Source organism: Nannospalax galili, unplaced genomic scaffold (assembly GCF_000622305.1).
Source record: "Nannospalax galili isolate Female #2095 unplaced genomic scaffold, S.galili_v1.0 scaffold330, whole genome shotgun sequence".
Classification (NCBI taxonomy): domain Eukaryota; kingdom Metazoa; phylum Chordata; class Mammalia; order Rodentia; family Spalacidae; genus Nannospalax; species Nannospalax galili.
Window position 1 is genome coordinate 1,313,530 of NW_008329640.1, and position 21,539 is coordinate 1,335,068.

General features: G+C 40.4%; 1 protein-coding gene across 9 annotated transcripts in view; it reads right to left on the reverse strand.

Annotated features, from left to right (window-relative positions):
* Nrxn3 (neurexin 3) overlaps nucleotides 1-21,539 on the reverse strand; it is a 1,763,451-nt gene that overhangs the window by 1,240,601 nt on the left and 501,311 nt on the right. For 8 of the 9 annotated variants that reach the window (XR_003850606.1, XR_003850607.1, XR_003850608.1 and 5 more), the window contains 2 exons: nucleotides 11,673-11,974; nucleotides 5,777-5,938 (listed from right to left, as the gene is read on the reverse strand). Coding sequence is in view for 5 of the 9 variants with exons in the window: in XM_008839710.2 (XP_008837932.1) it covers nucleotides 5,777-5,938; nucleotides 11,673-11,974 (464 nt within the window). In the remaining 4 variants the exon portion in view is untranslated. Of the gene's footprint in view, nucleotides 1-5,776; nucleotides 5,939-7,766; nucleotides 7,791-11,672; nucleotides 11,975-21,539 lie in introns of all 9 variants that reach the window. The other variant, XM_017799828.2, reaches the window with a different exon arrangement.

A 21,539-nucleotide genomic window follows, 5' to 3' on the forward strand; every position in this document is an offset into this window, starting at 1 on the left:
AGATGTCAGTCTGAAAATGAAAAGATAGTCTCACTAGAACCTGAGCACGCTGGCATCCTGACTTGGACTTTCAGCCTCCAGAGCTGTGAGCGGTATATTTCTGTTTTCTATAAGCCAACCAGTCTCTGGTGCTTTGCTATTGTAGCCTGAACTAAGACAGTATTGGCCTAAACTCCATCAGATATTAGAGATACAAGCAGCTAACCTATTCATTCATTTATTCTAGACACACTTACTGAGTAAAAATTTTTTAGAAACAGAAACTGTTTAAGAAAGAACAGTCTTTCCAGAGCTAAGGACATAGCTCAATTAGTAGTGTGCTTGCTAGTATACATGAGGCCTTGAGTGGATCCCTAGTACCATATACACTAGGCATGATAACATGCATCTGTAATCCCAGCACTTGGGAGGTGGAGGCAGGAGAACCAGAATTTCAAAGTCATCCTCAGCTTTATAGTAAGTGTGAAATAAGTCTGAGATGCATGAGCCCTTGCCTGACAGAGGCAGTAGGGGGCAGGGGGTGGGGGAAATCAGGAGGGAAGGAAGTATGGAGAGGGGAGGAAAGGAAGGCAGAACACTTCCAATTGAGTACAATTATTAATGCCAGGAACTGCTCTAGGTGCTGGAAGATGATGAGTGGACAGGCCTCGTTCTCATGGAGTTCATACTTTAACAAAGAGACACTGACAGTGTCAAATAAATGACTGATTAACAGATATAAGGAAAATACTGAGGATGGGAGTTTATCCCTGATTCACCATCTGAGAGAATTTTAATAGAGAAAACCTGAGATAAAAGGTTTTCCCTGTAATGACTTGCTAATGTGGAAAATACAGACACAGGCATGAGCTTATGCACATCCACTTAGAGTTATGTTCACAAACTGCTTTATAAGCTATATTAGATTATTCTTAGTACTCAGTATAGCAAGATACCATTGTATAATGATTCTTGGCTTAGGCCCATCATTTCATTTGTTCTTGAAAAGAATGCAATGTTTGTAAGGTGACACTCATGAAAAATAAGTGGCTTATATCAGGCCATATAGCATGATAAAGCATTATGTTTCTAACAAGTTTTACTGGTTTTCAGTATAGTTATTATTCCTTTCATTACACTGAGATGCCTGCCTTGGTCTTTTTTATTTGTTCTGTTCTTGTTAAGAGAGGTTCCAAGATTGTCACATTCCTAGACTAATATATTTTCTTGTTATGTGCAAAATATGTATCCTTGTATTCGCAGACAAGTATCCCAATACCACTCATCAAGGAAGCTTCTTTTGCACCATATGGAGACTGCTGCCAAGTGCCACAACTGGTCACACACATTGTCTCTGAATTGCCCAGGCCTAAGTGACATATCTACAATACAACCTCTTCACCTAAGGTTCACAGAACATAGAACAGGGGTTAAGAAGAAGACACTAATAATCTCTCAATTCTCAGTAATGAAGTTCCATCATGCAACAGAGGACCAGGAACACAAAAGGTCACAAATGGCCAAAGGGTAGAGATTAAGAATCTGCAGAATGATGGCTCTTGGACAGGACTCCTAAATTAAACTTCACCCACCCAGGGCTCAGGGACCATTGCAGAAGAGGGGGCAGAAAGATTATAAGAGCCAGGGAGGAGGTGGATAACCATATAGAAACAGAGTCCTATAGGCTCCTGGGACCCTGTTCACATGAATCTATAGCAATGGTGTCAGTGTACACAAGACCCGTGCAAACTCAGGCAAACAAAAACCCAGCATAGAACAGGGAAAATGGACAGCAGACCCCAATCTTAGCTGAAGAAATATTGGCAACTGATTACTGCTAGGTGAGGAAGAACTGCTCTCCCGAAAGCAAGAGACTCTAGATAAGCTGACTAGACCTCAGAAGATGAACTTGCACTGAGGAACACCTGGGGACACTAACCTGATGCAATAGGCCTTAACACAAATGACAGAATGCATGAATTCCAGTGGGGGAAGGCTGTGGGAGGGTGTCAGTGGGGATGGGGGTATAAAGATGATTAAGATGGATTGAGATGGTCTGTATGAAATACACAAAAATTCAATAAAAACACACTTTAAAAAAGAGGGAGAGGTTCCAATACATCCTTCTTAACTTTATTGAGGCCCTTTATTTGATATTTCCCTCATATTGGATATCTGGGGGTGAGCCTTGAATGATTCACCTATTGCCATACCAAGAAGCCCAAGTGGTCAACAATGCTTTAAGATCATTTATCTAAGAAAAATTACTTATCAATTTTAAAGCATGTTATTTCATTCAGAAATATTTGTTGAGATTCCCCAAGATACCAAGAAGCAATTTAGGAACTAGAGGCACAACAACAAGAAGACTAAAACAGGTTCATTAGAACAGGAAAAGACAAGAATAAGATGAAAACTTTGTGATATTTAAGTAGATGTGACTATTGTGTTGGCAGCAATGGTGTGAAGACAATCACAATCACAGAAGAACAACTTGGATGCTTCTTATTGTGATTTTTTTTTTAACAGCAGTATCAAGTTAGAAGGTGTATACACAGGTAAAATTCAAAGTAACTTCATCTCAATAGCAGAACCAGAGCTGAGCTTTCAGGAGTAAAGTACAGTTCCAAAAATAAAACCTATTTCTGCCACAAGCAAAAAAGTGTCCATGATCCTGGAACAGAAATCCTATCATTCCTTCACCATGTCCCCAATTTGATGGAAATGCCACTTAAAAGCACTTAAAAGTTGCTTGGGGCAACTTAGAGCCACAAATGGAAAGATATAATAGAAAAAGAGAGATAGAGGGGAGGGAAGGTGGATTATAACTGAAACTGGAGAAACTGCCATGTGATTGAACAGACTGAGCTCTGTTTGTCAAACAGCTAAATTCTATCGGGGCAGGAATCTCTTCCTGTTTGCTACATTGTCAGAGACAAATACTGAAAACAGGAGAACTTCCCAGACTTGCCCACCAAGTAACATGTAATGATTAAATAGAAAAAAAAGAACCATATGCCAGGACTTCTTTAGACTCATAGTTACATACATATTCAAGCCCCCGGGAGGGCTGGAAGGCCTCCCTCAAGCTGCCAATGCACAGCAGAGATGAGGCAATGCCTATCAAATTCTTACGTGCCTACCTCTTCCCTCAGTGTTCAGACATTTCTTTTTCTAGTGGTTTGAATTTTAATACAGATTTACTACGCTTGCTAAGACAAAATTTTATCACTGATTACAGTTACTACAAACATTGATACGCTTTTCTAGAACTATTTTTATGCGTATGTGTGAATTCATATTCATGTTCGCGTGTGTGTGTGTGTTTGTGTGTGCAGATGCATATGAATATGTGTGCAGATATGCAGAGGCCAGAGATCATCAGGTGTCACTCTCAATGACTTGCCACCTTGTTGTGTGTGGGGGCCAGGGCAGAAGTTGATGTTGGTGTTTTCCTGAATCACTCTCCACCTTAATTTTTGAGACGGGGGTCTTTCAATGAACCTGGAACTCACAGCTTTGGCTAGATTAGCTGGACCCTGCACCCCAGGAAGCCTCCTACCTCTGCCTCCCCAGGCCTTGAACTGTAGGCCTGCTCTGCCACATCAGACTATCACTTTTTACATGGATTCCGAGGGATTAAAATCAGGTCCCCATTCTTGCCCAGCAAGCCCTTTAATGATTGCGCCGTCTCCCAGCCCTAAGTTTTGAGCTATTAAGTGATATTTCTGATAGACTTCTGGCTAGCTTTCTGCCTTTCACTTGGTCTCTATCTCTGTCTCTGTCTCTGTGTTTCTGTTTCTGTCTCTCTCTTTGTGGCTTTCTCTCTGTCTCTCTCTTTCTCTGTATTTTGTTTTAATCTAGGTTCAATATAGATAAAGTTATTAGATATCTTGATGTTTTTCTAAATGTTTCAATATATTCAGAAGTATCTTCTTAATAGATAAAATATTTGTAGCAGGGAAACTGATTCTTTGTGTCAAAATATATAACTGACAGACAGTCAGTATTATAACAGGAAAAAGTCGTCCCTAAGCCCCCTCCAGGAAACTCCATTCTCAGAGCTGTTACCCCACAAAAAATGGAGGACTAGTCCATGTCAAGCAATGGTTCCTGAGCCAGCTTCTTGGTAATATGAATGCTGTAATCATTTTCTGATAAAAGTGCAATTCCAATGCAGCATGATTTAACAAGGTTTTATAACCTTTCAGGGTTCTTTACATATTGAGTAGTTTAAGCCCCTGTTCTATCCAAAGAGAAGGAAAGACCAGGGAAGAAGTGTTCTATGCCCACCTAACTTCAGAAGCGACAGTGGCATCTCTGAAGCCAAAGGAAGCTGAAGTAACATCCAGCAGAGAAAGGAAAAGAGTTTTTGGAATCTCCTCTTAGTGTGTCCTTCTGGACCAAGAACAATGAGAAGCTATAATTGGATTCTCCCCTCCTTTGTCATGGCTCTCCTTTCCACCCCTTCCTCTCAATTCACACATGGTTTATTGCAGCAAGGTTTAGCTCAAATGTCACTTCTCTCTAAAACTGATTCCCATCTAAAATTTATCTATTTCCTCCAATCAATCAGAACATCCAGTTTGTGGCACTGAATACATAGTTCGCTATGCTGCAATTATTCATTTCCCTTCTTAGATTATAAAGTCTTTGAGCATGGAGATCATAGTTTATGAAGAGCCACCAAGTTTGGTTACAGCACAGTCAACAATACCTGATGGTTGCTTGATAACTCAGCTCATTCAATAAACCTTTACTGTACACTTACCATACACCAGGCATAGTAGAGACAATTCTGTTCACCATGCAGTGCAATGGATGAATACACGTGTAATATCATCTACTCTGCGTTTGTTGTTCAATAAACTTCAAATAAATATAACAAGAATAAATCATATGCCCTGAAAGGAGGCTCACAAGATGTCACAAGAGATTTTTATCTATAAGAATGCTATTTGCTTCTCAAAGAATTTCCCTAGGGAAATAGGTATCTCCAGCAATCAAGCTTAGCTTAGATTAAACAAAACATATAGTGCACTGTTTCGGTGAAACAGTGTTATGAAAGAATTCTACCAAATCCAATCTGACTCTTTGTCTTAACAACTGACTGTAGAGATTGAACACACACTCTGCTGAAGTCCTCTGCTCTCAGAGATCTCAACACATCAGCTACAATGGCAATAAGCGAGTAATGACAAAACCCCATTGCTTCTCACAGCTAGAGTGACTAGCTTTCAAGGAGAAAGAGGAAGACAGAAATACAAACCTTTTCTGAGCCTTAATGTTATACACAGATAATTTGACTTTATCTCAAAATATGAGACTCTTGACAAAGAGTGACTCTTGCCACACTTGACAAGGGTAAAATAATGCATATGCTATATTTTAGACAAGACACACAAGTACAAATTATGCCACTTCTAACATTTCCATACTTGCTAAATAAAAAGCAAATATCATATATGTCCAAATGTCATATATGTCTAGTTCCTTGTGATTTCATCTGCATTGAAGCATTTTATTTACATTGTACAATTACCTGAGGGATAAGATGCTCCATTAGTTTGATGAGGAAATAGAGCCATAGACTATTGAAGTATCAAACCCAAGGTCATCCAACAAGCTTGATCTGGGACCAAAGGTTAGGACATCTACTTTCAAGTTCAAAGTCTTTTCTCTTGAAACCTCTCATTTCCTTTCATAGACTTCAGGTCAGATTCAGTCATTGGTCTAGAAATCCTTTTTGTTCTTAAGTAATCACAGCATGCTTTTAGTGGAAATATGTGAACTTTACCTCTTTAAGGCAGCCCATGAAGTTGTTGCTCACAGGTGAGCCCGGCAAATCTGCAGTGCTTGGGCTTCCTCCGACATAGAAGAAGTCATCTGAGCCCAGCATGGTGTAGTCCTCTTGAGTGTAGCCCGTTGTGGTAAGGATGCCATCCACAGAGATTGTAACCTAATAGTGGGACATAGGGACAAAAAAGAAAAAAATCCCAGCAATGACCTTACAATCCGGTCAAAGCCCAACGGCTTCCCCTACTTGTGGTATCACTTTCATTAAGATTTTTTTAGTGAGGTGTTCTTTCTAATTTGGCTTGATTTTAGTATATGCAGTCAAGTTCCATTTTCTGGTCTGCCTTCCTAGGTCCCAAGCCTTCAGTCTTCCCTGGAGGCTAATGGGACTGTTTGTTAGAATTGCCAAGCTAAGCATCTTGTTACACACATTGCATACTTTATTCAGTCAGGCTAGAAAATGGAACCATCCTCAGACGATATCACTTGTCTCAGTTCATTGCTAAAAATGATTGTTAATTTCTTATGATTGTTATTTATGATGATAATGAGAAACAGCAGAGGAGACATTTGACAATGGGGGATGTTAGGGGTTGGTCTTTGGTTGTTAGTGTTTTTTTCCCTTTTTTCTTTTCTTTTTTTATTTGTTTCTTTTTTGGCTCACACCACACTAACAAACATGCATTCTGGGTAAGGAAGGGGAAAGGTCTGTATTCTGTCGTGTTAAGAATGATACATGCTGTGGACCACCCCAGGTATCAACCCCTACCCTCCCTCAGGAACCATCACCACCAACAGAAGAAATGACCCAACCCCAAAAGTAACTTCAACCAAAAGAAAGGAATGATGAGGCAGTGGCAACAAAAATAATAATGCCTATGTAAGGAAAAAAAGCACCCATACGCCCACCATCCAGGATAGGAGCAGAGGGGCAGAGAGAAAAGATAGCACCTCAAAGCATGCACACACCATACACTGACACACCCATGCGGAAATTATCTGGAGCCAAGAGAGAAGGCAGGAAAAAAAAGTAGGGCTGTGCGAAAAGGTGAAATAACAGAATCAAAATCCATACCACACTTACATGCATTGCACAAACTGAAGAAGAAGATGGAAGGGTCTAGAACCACCTAAAGCTGAAGGGCAGCCTTTCCCTGCCTACCACCTCCCTCACTCCAAAAAAAAGAATAAAAAAGAAAAGAAAAACTCCAAACCCAACCCCAAAATACATGGAAGATGAGAGGAAAATGAAGGTTGGGGGAGAGGGGAGAAGACAGTGGAACTCAGTTGATGGCTGGCAGTTGTTAGTAACGTAGAGGGAAATGAAGGACAGACTCTGATGCTGATGGTGTTCCACGAGACAGAACCATGCCATGCATTGTGTATGGAGAACAGAACTGGTGGGAATCCCTTTGACCTCGTGGGGAGTGAGGTCAGAGAAGGGACAGGAAGAGTCTAAAAAGCAGAGTGCTTTCCTCCCCAGATCAGCTGTGGCAGCTATGGCCGCACAAAAAGGAGAAAGAAAGGAAATCAGGAGTGGGAAGAGACAAGGGCAAAGAAGAGAGAAACAGACGGGAATGTCCTCACTAGGAATCTGTTGTCCCTACACTGTGATTTGGAAGTTGCAAAATAAGAAAACAGAACAGAAAAAAAAATCACTAAATGAAGACGATTTCTTTAAAAAAATAACTTTTAAGAAAAAGAAAAGGAAAGAAAACTGGAGAAAACGAAACTGTTCCCACCAAACTTGACCAAAATCATTTCCAGGGCAGGTGCATCTCCTTATTGTTTTTTAGTTTTGTTTTGTTTTGTTTTGTTTTTTAATTAAAGAAAAAGACCTGCATCAATTTAACAAAAAAAAAATGAAAAGGAAGAAGGAAGAAGTCTAAAGAGGATAAAAGGGGCTAGGGAAGGAAAGGAAGGCAACACACGGCAAACCCAAAAAAAGAGACAATAAGAATGATATCTACCAGACAATGTAGTTTGTTTACCATAGCGTGTCCGATGCCTGAGTGCTTTGCAGAGAAGGGGGAAGAAAGGAAATTAAAAATTGTGAACAGAACGATTGTTAATTAAAAAAACTAAAAACAAAGATGAGTCGTTAGGGTGTTAGTACATTAGCCGGTTAGTAAAATGACACATTGCATGAATGATCTTGTGTTAGTTTTTCAAAAAAAAGGCACCCAACACAGAGAGAGAGAGTGGGGAAGACAATGAGACCAGGACTCTATGGAAAACCTTGCTTGGGGACTCACCAGCCCATGGGTCGTGGTACCTGGCAGCTTCTCCAGATGCCACTCAGACCACACCTCACCCAGTTAGAATTAGCATCATACTTACTTCCCATTGGTCTTCTGAAAGAATACTGCCCATGTTCCCTTCCCACCCTCTAACATATATACATTCCCCTGTGTTCTGAAATAAAAACGATATATACCTCCCATATATAGACAAACAGATAGCTGAATGTTAACAATATATTGGTTTTTGTTTCCACTTCTGAATCTGACTTCATGGATGGACCATCATGATATTCTCATAGAAAGAACTTAAACATTTATATACCAAGCTGAGCATAGAAAGTCTACATTATGCAGCATATTTTAGATTTCCACAGGCAATTTAAAAATCTGTGTTCTCCTTGGATTCAGTGGATTTATACAACCACAAAGGAACTCTCTCCTAGTTCTTTTACTTGCAGTTTAGAATATCTGAGTCATTAGAATACATCAAAAAAGTCAGTCTTCTTTATTACCCAATAAGGTTATTTGTTTATTTTGCCAAAAAGGGTGGGAAGAGGCTCTGTCTCCCTTTACTCCTCTGGAACATTTCTTTTAGAGCTTTTAAACAATTTTCTGAGTGGACAGCAGGGAGAATGGCAAGTTCAACATGATCAGAAAAGCCCTCCCTACAGTTAGTCTTCTTGTTGCTGATTTTCAAATGCTAAATTGCCAGAGGCTGGAAGGTTGGAAGACCTGAAACCAATTTTGTGTCTGTGTTTTAACAAAAGTGGCACCCAGAGGTAAAGCAATTAATGTGACAGACTTGACCCTGGATTCTGGCAAGGGAATGGGCAATCCTTCCCTATATGCGATCACACACACACACACACACACACACACACACACACACAGCACACAACACACACTACCTCACGATCTTAATCCCTTATCCCAGCTATTATAGTCTGGAACAAATACGGACAGTCCACACTTCTTCTTTCATTCTAAAGTCCCAATAAAATTTCTGGGCTGCCTCTGAGTTCACATAAGGACAGAACCTCATATTGATGATCATGAAAGAAGAAATGAGAACAATTTTGCTCCACTTGGTAAAAAGTACTCCATGAAACCCCAGGTCAATTTTTCTCAGATAAACTTTTTCCACAGAAGCCACTGTATCTTGCCAAAGAAGTTGAGGGGCTGCCATTAGCTTGCTATCAAATATTCACGAAGCATCTACTTTATCTGATATAAACAGGGACCTCCCACTTTTTCAAATATATTCTAGGGAACTTGAAAAAATGCCATTAAATTTTAATGGTTAAAATAATAATCTTAGATTATTCAATATTGAAAGGATTTTATTCTGACACTCAATTCTGCTTTTCAGAAATGTCTCTCTTTTTAAATAAATTGCATTTAGATACAAAATTCACTGAGAATTTCAATGAGTTCCAGTTATGGGTATGCTTTTTCACATGAGCTCAATACTGTTTATAAAGCAAGGCCTCAAAGTCCAAGAACTCTAAGGCTTTGACTAGAACAGAAAACTCTGTTTTGCCACATCTTGGCAGCAGGCAGAAGCAGTCACCTCTGGGACTAAATGCTCAGTCTGTAAATCATTTGCACGTCACAGCGAATCTAGCACCCCAGACCATGGATGAGCTCATAATCCTTCTGGAACAGAAGGTGCTTTGCATATTTAGCCACCACACGTGGCTGAAGAACACTGTAGTCAGTGTTTCACAAATATAAACTGTGTTGGAGTAAGGTTAAGTGGCTTGTCCAAGGGCACAGAGAAGAATTGGACCTTAGAATTCGAAACACATTAGAAACTCTATAGGGTGATTTTTCCTCAAAGTGTTCCTGACCAAACATCACAACAAATATTTGAATTACAGTTTGATTTATTCTCTCTAGTTTAAAGGGCTTAATTGGGGCCCAGTACTATTTTAGTAAGTGTTTTGAGTAGAAACAAAAGTGAGTTTTACATAGGCAACTTTGAGTCATTCCTGAGTAGGTAGAAAATGTGTGGCGTGGGAGCAAGAAAAGCAAATTGATGAGACCTGTGACCTGATACTGTTGCCCTAGAACATCTAGTTTCCCCTCTGCTGACTAATACCCAAGAGGTATTACTTGGATCACATCAATCAAAACTGGCTAAAGGTCATATTTCACTTTCTGGTCTAGACTCCACAGCTCAGATGAATTGAGTTCTATGTCAGCAAATGGAGGTTTTGATTTGGCTTCTCTTGATTGTTGAGAATTTCCTCTGGGTAATCATGAATGGAGGTGGAAAGCACTGGCATTAGAGTTCTTCGACCTTGAAGGGAAATCATAGAACAGTGATTCAAAATAGTCAAATTCCTGTGTGTTAAGAAGGTTGGGGACGCTAAGTCTTGTGTTACCTGACAACTTCACTACAGATAGAATGGGATCTTCCAACCGGGTGGCTTCCTTGATCTACTTAAGTGAGGAAATGCGTGTTTTGACTATAGTGCATTTCCAATGTGTGATATCCTAACCATTTGTTTAGCATTTCTTTGAAGTCATACTTCTATCAAACAGAAAACATATGCAAACACCTGTCATGTCTTATGTGTCCATGTTTACATGAGAAGGCGTTAAATCAATCATACTGCAGAAGAAAATTTGATAACCACTTTCTGGAAATTTGCATACTGTTTTCTGATTAATAAAGGATGAATGCTGTCCAACTGGGTTGCATGACAAATTTGCAAGTGGAGAAAAAAACAGCAATTGAAAATAGCAACATGAAAAAGGCAATCTCAGCCCAGACCTTGGTTGTGATAGGAAATGCTTTTCTTTTGTTGATGTGTCCTGATAAGGCTTGATTATTATCATTATTAGTTATAAAATGGAAAACAGCTTCGCTTGGCTCAGGCTTTCTGAACGTAGTATCACCTGACAGAGTTGCCTGCTTAGAATCCACAAGCGATGGGAGTTCTCAAGCACACACAGAATCAGGAAAGCTGCTCCAAAGTTGACATTTTTACTGGGTCCTTCCACTTTTCAGGCCTCCTAGTCAACTGAAGAGTGTCAGAGGTAGAGACAAGGGCAGTGAGGTAGGACCACAGCATCATGGAACAGAGAAACAGGAATTCAGAAAGATCCCGGCTAATTAATTCCAAGGCTAGAGGTTCACTAATAGGGAAAGAAAAGGAAAAGAAAAGGTTGGGGAGGGATGGCAAATTAAAAGGAAGATTTTTTTTTTTCTAGCGGGAATTAAAATCATGACATCATGGCAATGGCTAACTTAATTAAAAAGGAAAACATTCACAAAGAATGGGGAAAATCCATCGCGCTCAGAAACAAAATGCTGTCCCTAACTGAATTTAACAACAATATGCTAAGATTCAAATGTGATTAAGAAAATGATAAAAGGGAAGCAGGAATAAAAGGGAGGGAAGTACTTATCACTTTTATTATCTGTACAGCTGATTTTTTCCCCTTAAATAACAAGCACAAATAAGGAATTGAAGCTTGAAAAGAAACACAATTAATCATTTTCTTTGTGAAATTGCAAAGACTCGGAGTTAGATGTTGACATTTCCACACCCACATCTCTAGCCCTCTCCAGCTCACCAGTCACCTGCTTCACAAAGTGTCTACCTAAGGCGGGTCTGCCCGATTCGCTGTCCCCTCAGCCATTACCTGCCGAAGGTTGCGTGTCACTTTGACATCATGCCAGGCGTTGTCATTGAATTTCCCATTCACTGGCTCCACGATGGCCTCGAAGGCCCCGGACCCTAGATTAATGACCAAGGAGACCGCGCCATCCTTCAGAGCCAGGTTGACATAGTCAGCTGACTTGCCCGTGTGTAGGATGAGTCCATTGCGCTGCCAGGTCTTAAAGGAGAGAGTGATTTCATCGCTGCTGCTCTGGATCGGGTTCTGAGACAGGTCATAGCACAGGTATTCTGAGCCGCGGAAAGTGGCCACATTCTCCTCTCGGGCTGTAGGTGAAGAAAAGGAAAAAGTTGTTAAGCCTTGACAGGCAAGAGTACCATCTAGGCAGATCCTGCTTAAGTGCTAGGTTAAACTAACAGAAACTATGTACAAGGGTAGAAGACAAAGAAAATAGTTCAAGGGAGCTGTGCCTTTCCTTCAAATGTTCAGGAAGAAAAACCTCAGGGAGAAATTTCATTCAAAATGGTCAAGTGAGGCCCACATTGCCTTTGATCAGCGAAGACATCTAAATGCATGTATGCCCAGTTCAGAATGCATACATCAACCGTTCTTTCTAAGGATTCCTTAGCTCTTGGTATCTTTTATTAACAAATATCTCAAAATCAATTATCCTGAAAATTTTGGCTTTGATTTCCATCCACTAATGACCCAGCTGATTTTGGTTTCTGTGGTAAAGTCAGGGGGCCCATCGAATGTGGCTGGATTATTAAGTAGGAGGTTGGACTTGAGAAAATGATAAAGAAGGTGAGGGAAAGGGCAGAGGATGAAATGTGGTAATAAGCTTTGCCCAGACATCATTACCACCCTTAGACTCAAGCAAAAGGACCTTCTGCTCTGAGCTGATGGGAGATTACGTTGCAGAGTGACCCTTTCAGATTGGAACTTGCCCTTGACACAACCGTATCCCCAAAATAGAGGTCCCAAAGGCTACGACAGGATTGCAACCTAGATACTCCTTCAAGACCACATTTCAGAGAGAGACCCTGCAGTTCTCTGTCCTAAGCCTAATTGTGTAGCCATCTTCTCCAGACCCATTTTTCTGAAGGAGAACCATTGCATCAGTGTCAAGGTATGATTGTGAGGGAAGATTTACAAGAGTAAGGACAGAGCTTGCCATATGGGTTTGGGATTCCACATGCATTTATCCCAGAAGATTTTGTGATATAGAACAGAGACAAAGGTTGGAAGAGAATTGGGGAAAGCTACAGACTGAGGACCAGGAGAGTTGGCCTGTTCTTGCATTTCCCAGGAAGTTCAAAATTTCTAAACTTGAACCTGTATTTCCAGATAATCACAGAGGTATATTTGTCAACTTAAGAGGATAGGACATAGTTAATTGGATCATTTGTTCATTGATTTGGGTTTGTCAGCTTAAGAGAATAAGACATAGTTAATTAGATCATTTGTTTGTTGATGTGATTGAAAATTTTGGCACATAGTACATGAACTTACATTTGTCTACTTGTCAGGCAACCTCGGCATATATTACTTCATTTCAGACTTGGTCAGAAGCTAAAAGCACTTCATTAATGAAAGGGACTTGGCAATAGTAAAAATCTAGATATGCAGTTTCCCTATAAAGACTGTGGGCTACAAATTGAGTTTGGAGAATTCTACTTTCCTGGATAAACTACATTTCAATCTTATGAACCAAAGCCAAATTCACCTTAGTTCAGATCCCTATCGACTACCTCAGCCTACATAAATTATATAAGAAAAATAAAATACATTTATTTTTTTTCTAATCCTAAAGTGAGAACATGAAGTAGAGAGGTCACTGGTTAGATGGAGATAGAATCACTCAGTATAAATGTCTAAATTAACCATGGCATCATGACACCGTTAAAACGGGAATTGAAACTACAAAGCTAGAGAGCTAAAGAAGAGATGAAGTTTCTTCTGCATGTTTCAAAGGGTCTCAATGGTATGGGTCAATCTATATTTCTGTGTACACATACTGTCAAAATCAAAGGGACCTGCTTACCTATAGATGGCTAAACTGTACTTTGTACATACTTAAGGAATAAGTACCACTTGGAAAATAATTCATACCTGGTACATTTTCTCAAAAATAGTCCCTAAAAGTTATAAAGCAGAAATTTGACACTGTCTATATCTTTGAAACATACCTATTAAATCCTCCAGGGCCCTGCCTACTGCCTTTCCTGATTTCAAAAGAAATACCTTTCCTCAAACGCAACTGGCCAATACACCTGGAGGTGTCCCTGGTCTAGAATAGAAGACGTACAGTTCTCACAACTAAGCTCTTTGACTACTGACAGGAGCATGCTTGAGACATCTGCTTCATGATCCTTGGTACCACACATGAAACTAATGGGCATCTTCCATGAACATCTAAATTATGCCTTATGTCCACTGAACTAGGGTAAATGAGTAACAGGAGTAACACAGAGTTTACATTAATCGTGGAGGACCCTTCAAAGGGGGAAGCCTTTACACAAAACAGCAAAGTGCCAGGATGTTATTTAATGTGCCAGGCTGCACTTGACATTTCCATACAATCAGAGGAAGGGGGTCTGTCAAAATAATAACATTTCAAATTATAAGGCATTTTAGGGATTGTCTGGTTTAATGCTTTTATTTTATTAAGGGAGAAACTGATGACTAGGGAGACTAAGTGAGAAGCCAAGATGACAGTATGTGGTACTCAAGACTTGAAGTACCTCTGGACTTTACCTCCTTGACCATCACTCAGAATGTTCCACATGCTTTCAACCTACTTATCTAAGGCTATGAATGATTTCATGGAGCTGTGAATTTATAAACCATCCCAAAGCTTGGATAAATTGAGCCAGAAACTACTCCTCTCCCCCAAGGTAATTGTATGTGCTTACCAAAAGAAATGTTTTCCTTTCCCCTATGGAATCAGTGTATTTAAAATAAGAGAATGTTTTGTATAGAAGGCCATAGAAGGAGAAACAAATGGTGGCATTATCACAGAGAATACCACAAGAAATAAATAAGATATAAAACCCATGTGAGATGGAAAATGTCTATGCAAATCACATGCATATTTATGCTAATCTACATGCAAATATACCAACGAAGATTTTATGTAGCTAAGTGTCTTCCTTTGCAAGTAATGAAAACTGCTGCAGAAGTTCACAGCCTTCCTGATCTCTCCACTCAATGGTACATTTGCTCAGTTTACCTCTCCCCTGGGCCAGAGATGGTCACCAAGAGCAGCATCAACCCAACTGCCTAGATAGCTCATCCCTGCAGGTGTCCATTAACAACAATAGATAGTCCAGAGTTCTTCTCTGAATAATAATCTAGATAAACAAACTTATTTCATTTTTAATTCATGGGGTACTTTCCTCCTGACAGTTGGGAGAAGAGGCCCGGCAATACATGTCCCAATCCCTCAGAGCAAATAAAGGCTAGGAAGGAGACAGAAAAGGACTTTTAGAAAATTACCCTTTTGTACACCTTCACAACTGAGATTATTTTTCTCCCAAGACCCTGACCTATCTTAATTTCCTTGCAGTAGCTGAGAACCAAGCACTTTCTTATCACCTTGAAAACCATACTAGGTTGACAGCCAACATAGCCAAAAGAGGAAAGGCAGACAGTGACAATACATTCTGAGCTGATTCAATTCTCCAAATTCTCCACTGGAAAAAGGCAGCAGTTTCCCAAATTCATTTTCTATACATGGTGATTACAGGGAGGAGGTTAAAAAGACAATGCAGTCACCTTGTATGTATTCAAGCTAAATAGGTGGGGGAAATGAATGCAGGGGATTATGTAACATAGTACACAACAGCTTAGCATAAAGCTATGGCTTGGCAAGGAAGGAGGCACTGACATGGCTAATGGACTGTTGAGATCCATTTAAATGATATCACCACAAAGTTTGCAATCTATTGCATGCATATTAAAATAAAAATGTTACTGCTACTACGTGAAAAGCAGAACTCAATTCTGTATGACAATAAATCATTTACACATTATTTGTAAATGTTCAATTAATTAAACACTAGAGACAATCTAGATCTGGGTAACTGGATATGTAAGTTTGTGTAAGATATGTAAAGTACTGATCTTTCAAAGGGCTTGCTATATGCATTATTAAGCATTTATTCAATTCTGTTCACAATTCCAAAATGAAAGCATTTGATTAGTGTATTCATATAATAATAACTCTTTCTTGGAGAAATTTGAAAGTAGTTTAAAATATCCAGTGTAATAGTTTCTTGCTGGGCAATACAAGAAATGTGGGTTTGTGATTCCTGGTAGCTTGGTGTCTTAAGAACCCAAACTATGTCTGGAGGACATAGAACTGTGGGCATTATTTTGAAAGTTATGGGGAATTGTTGCATTGTTTTTGTTGTTGTTGTTGTTTGTTGGTTTGGTTAGGTTTGATTTGGTTTGGTCTGGTGTTGAATCATGGGCTCATGTAGCCCAGGATGATCTCCAACTCACTATGTAGCTAAAGATATCCTTGAACAGCTGGTCCTTCTGCCTCTACCTCAACAACCATGGGGATACAGACATGTAACACCAAGCCCAGTCCATTGCATACTTTACTAAAAGGAAAGGAAGGATCACAATTTGAAATTTTAAAAAGTTGCATAAATTTTTAAAGCACATTTGAACTCCTTCCCAAGGGGTTGCCTAAGAGTGACTCAACCTATCACTGTATAGAATTCATGGAGTGGAGTTTGCATTTCACTGGGCAGGAATGTAAGGAAGCAAAATGTTCCAAGCAAAAACAGCTTAAGGAAATGAGAGGCAGAGGGGCAATACCCAAGCCAGAACCACCAGAGGAAGCCAAACTTTGGACACTTAAGACCCAAGTACAACCTGAGAAAGCCAAGAAGCAGGCAAAAATCTAAGGACTAGGACACAGCATTGGAGAGGAGAGGCTCAAACGAGAACATGTCAGGAATGGGCTAAGCCAGGGCTTCCAGGCCCGTGGCTGGCAAGACCAGTTTTCTGGTTTACACCAGTGTGGTGAAGTGGAGACACAGGGAGTTTGGATAAGTTATTTAAGACAATAGAAAGTGCTACTTCCAAATCCCATACTACCCCATTCTCAGCCCATTGCTTTTGCCATTCTGCCACATCCTCCTCTTGCAGACAAATGCATTCACTATAGGAACTGGTGTAGCTGCATGAAGTTGAACCTGCTAAAGAATGAAATCAGTGACAGTGACAGGTAGAGGATCACCCAACAAGGAGGAATCCAAAGGCAGAAGCAGGGAGAAAAGTTTCCTCTAAATCCTCTGATGGAAAAAGTCAGACACTTGGAAGAGCTTATTAAAATGCAACCCCCTTTGGAGTGGCTAAAACCAGTGGCCCTGAGCAGAACACCTGCTGTGGTCCAGACAGGGAGAAGAGCCAGCCTCCTGATAATGAGCTTCAGAGATGAAACTGAGCTCATCATGCCATCCTTTGTCCTTCAAATTGGCCTCATGCAGCCTTGCAGTATTTCAGTCTGCACTGATGCAAAGATAACCCTGGCTGGCCATCCCCACCCAGAACTAATGAGGCACAAAAACACATGGGCTGTTGCTGCCCTCCCTACCAGACAAAGGGCTGGCTTGGGGCCTGAGGCTGGTCTGCAGTCTTTTCCTACAATTGCACAAACTGCAGAGGTCATATCAGGGTTCCTCCACCCTGCTTCTGCTCCCCTCACTGTGAATTGACAGATTACCTAGCATTTCTGACCACTGCTCCCTAAGGTTTAAGTCTTAAGTCTTAAGTCTTACGGATGCCAAAAGATGTCAAGAGTCCAAAGCTGGGACTATGTACACAACTTCAGAGAGAGAATAATTCTAAAATTTACAAGTGTTCTACCTGTTCCCAGGGGAAGAAGACAAGGATAGAAAGGGAGTAGGGCTTCGCATCTACTCAATCTCTAAGGTGTCTTGCTTGGCCTTGGGCTGAAAGGGGCAAATTAGCAAGCAGTACAAGTATGAATCAGGGTTTGCACAATTCTATTCCCTTTCCCTGTAACCTGCTAAAAATACCACGTGAAAAATCAAAACACCTAGCTCTGGAAACCTCTTAGAGCTGGGAGGTAACACTCAAATTGTCTGCTAGACTGTGTGTGGATGGTATTTGTGAAGTGAGGGGAAAGTAAAACTCTTTTACTAGATTGAGTTCTACTGTACATCACACTATTGCACATCCCCCTAGAATTTGATGAAGAACGTATGCTAATGTAAATAAGGCAAAAGACTATACAAGTGACTTGCGCTTTTGATTTTTCCTTGTCCCATTTTCCTTACAGGGCATTTTAAGGCCAAACAAAGCACGAGGAAGAATCCGTCGGCAGAGCCATCCCCCAAGGACAAACAACAGAATCCTTTACCTGCCACATCCCATTGCACAGGTATTTGAAAAGCAGAGGATACCAGTGACAGCATTTGTGTCACTATGAGCAAGCCGCACTATCAAGGAAAACACATAGGAAATCTAACCTCCTCAGGCCGTTTCCAACCCTTATCCTCAGTGTCTTTGTAGGGAAAATGTAGCAGAGAAATAAATTGACTTTTGCACATGGTCTGGGTCACTCAGTAGCCTGCAGAGACTTCTTGAAAGTGATGAGAAGGAAAATAGTAAATCAAATTGTCACTTGGAAAATAAACAGTTGGATCCTGGTGAGGGAAGATGCCTCTGTGCATGCTTCACTGAAATCACTAGAAAACTAGCACCATCCTGAAACCTACATTGCTCTCAAATGCCTAACAATAAATTTAAATTTTTGTTCATTCCTTTAAGAAATAAAAGATTCGCAGGTAATGTTCCCTGGGCCAAATGCACATAAGTCACATGAGGGTGGGAATAATTAGATGCTCTTTTATAAAAGAAGAAAAATCATAAAGCTGAGTTATTTTGAATCTGATAAGTACTAAGTCCTGATATGCTCACCTAGTATAGTTGTACTGTGAATGTGATACCTGAATTGTAAGACTTGGATCTGACCTCTAGCTCGAGAATTTACTGAAATCTGTGAGAACTCAGCTTTTTCTTAACTTTCTAACGTTTTCTAATCTACCTAAGGAGAATAAGCAGTGTACGTGATTTAGAGTTGCTGTAAGGTACGTGTCATAGTTTGAATTTGAATGTCACCTACAGGCTCATGCTTTGAATGCCTGTTCTCCGGGTAATAGTACTATTTGGGGAGACTGTGGAACCTTTAAGCTTAACTGACAGGAGAGTCCTTGAGAGCAGGCCTTGCCCCTGGTTCCTGCTTCCTGGTCTGCCATGATATGAACAACCTTTGTTACACACTCCAATTGCCATGAACTAAATCCTTCCATCACACCTTCCCCATCATGATAGACAGAGACCCTTAGAAACCATGAGCCAAAATAAATATTTTCTCCTTAAGTCATTGATGTTAAGTGTTTTGGTCCCAGTCACACAAAAGTAACTAACGTAGCATGAATACCATCAAGTTCTTGGCTTATTTCCTAGTCACAGAATTATTACTATCACTGTTCAGAATGTAGGCACAAACAAATACTTAAAATTCAATGTTAAGAGCATTTTGTAGGTGATATAGGCACATAGAAGAGAGAATAATGAGCCATGAGTCCATACAGGAGATCATATTGTTAGACTAGCAAAAAGTCCCATAAGATTAACTGGTCAACTATAAACTCTCCAGTCTCTGCACCCACCTTTCCAGTTTCACTGGTCAATCACCTGGCCATAGGACCACCCCTAGGCAGTCAGGTTTACCTTGAGCCAGGCTAAATAGACGGGTGGAATACCTAGTGATAGTGAACTTTTTCTGCCTGGAATCTCACCTCCTAGGGCAGTGTTCAGGAGCTGGCCACAGACATGTAGTTCTCTGTAAGTCTGCCTACTTTTCTGAATTCTTCAGAAAAGTATAATCTCTTCTTTCCTTCTTCATATCCCTTTTCTAATGCTTTGGGCTTCCCTAGCATCTTGCATTTCTTTACTTCTCTCAAGTTTCCTTCTCCCTACCATGTGGCTGCCAGTATGTCGTGTGTCTCACCTCTATGAAGGTTCTAAACAGCCTCATGGCTTTTTTCCTTCTCCCCTCCATTCTCCTCCTCAAGGCAGCTGCCAAGATCACCAGCTCACCTTGCCTTGAGGATTTTCTTTAAAATTCTATAAAATTGTTCTAAAGCTTCTGTTTGAATCAATTCTTAAATTCTTTTATGAATGAAACTAAGAACCCTCTAGGGGACACTCTTTCTTCCCATATCAAGATTCAAACTGTTTCATGAACTATGAATAAGAATTCACCTACAAAGGGAGGAAGGAGATGTGGGTTATAAGAAACAGCATGTTCAAGAATTGGTCATTAAGAAAGCACAGGTTGCTCAAGGAATAGTGAGAGGTTCAGTGTGGCCGTAGCAATGGGGACGTGTGCAGGGTTCAAGACACAGAGTAGGCCCATAATTCTAAGCACTGGAAATGGAGAACCAGCAGAGAAGAGCTTTCATTTATGTTAGAGTAGCAATGAAGGAAAAAACTGCTGTGGTCAAGAGAATAGAATATGTGACGTGGGTGGACACCTAACATTCTAGTTGGCTCAGGTCAATCATCTGGCCAAGGGACCATGTGTAGGAAAGCTAGTTGGCCTTAAGCCATGCTAAAAAGAGAGGCAGAATAATCAGTCTTTTATAACATGATGTACTTTTCTTTCTCATAATCCCTACCCCTGGCACAGTATCATACTAGACTGCAGTCCTGCAGCTTCCTAACTCTGTCCACTTTTCTAAATTATTCAGAAAATAGTAACTTCTTAACTTCTTTCTGTCTCTTTTATAAGTACTCATATAAGACTTTGGGCTTCTGCATCATTTTGGCCTTCCTTTTCTTTAAAGTTTCCTTCCCACTATGTGGCTGCTTGTCTACCATGTGTCTGACATCAATGCTAGCTCAAATGACATGGGGTTTTCCCCCTCTCTACTCCATTTTTCTCCTCCCAGTAGCTGCTGAGATTTACATCTTGCTTGACCTGGGATTTTTCCTGTTAAACTCTAATAAAACTGTCCTCGAGCTTCCATTTGAGTCCATTCTTGAACTCTTTTATTAATGAGACTAAGAATCCCCCAAGAGGGGACCCAGAATTCCCTGGCATCATCTGGCAACCATGAAGGGATTCCCCGAAATTCCAGTAATACCTATAAGCAGTACGGCTGCATTTGTCTCCAGCCTCGGTGGGAGGACAAACGGCTACAGAAGCGAAAAGAGCTCTAAGAGACACAAGGAAAGACAGATCTTGCTAAGAAACCACTTGTGGAGTCACTTGTGTTGCGTATGAGTGGCTGTCTCCCTCCTTAGAGGAATTCACGTGGTAGGCTGCACACTGTGCTTTCCTTCAACCAATTAGATCCATGTGAGTGAAAATGTAATTATGCCCTTTTTACTATCCACTTTTTAGTTTAATTATTGGTCAGTTAATCAAATAAGCAATAAGCACAAATAGCACACCTTATATTGTAGAGAGGAATCTATTTCCCTGGCACTGTTATGCCATAAGAACATTTCTTCCCCATTCCCCAGAGCAAAGTTTGAAAGTAACACATGAACCTTTTCTCCTTTTCTCATTCTCTTTTCCACTGAGAGGAAAAGTGACTGGTCTGTTTGGTAATACAAAAAGTATCTCATACACAAAAGCTTACATTTCTTAATTAGGTGACCACTGTTCCCAGGTAGCCTTTCTCTCTCTTCCTAATCGTCCTTTCCTCCAGGCTTGTGAGTTTCCTTGAGTTCCCCAGGCAATAAGCCTATCAGAGTTGCCTTCACCCAATGCAAGAAGGTCTGTAGTTTCCTAGTTCTCCTGCCTACTGCTGAGTGGATGAGTCTAACTCACAAGGA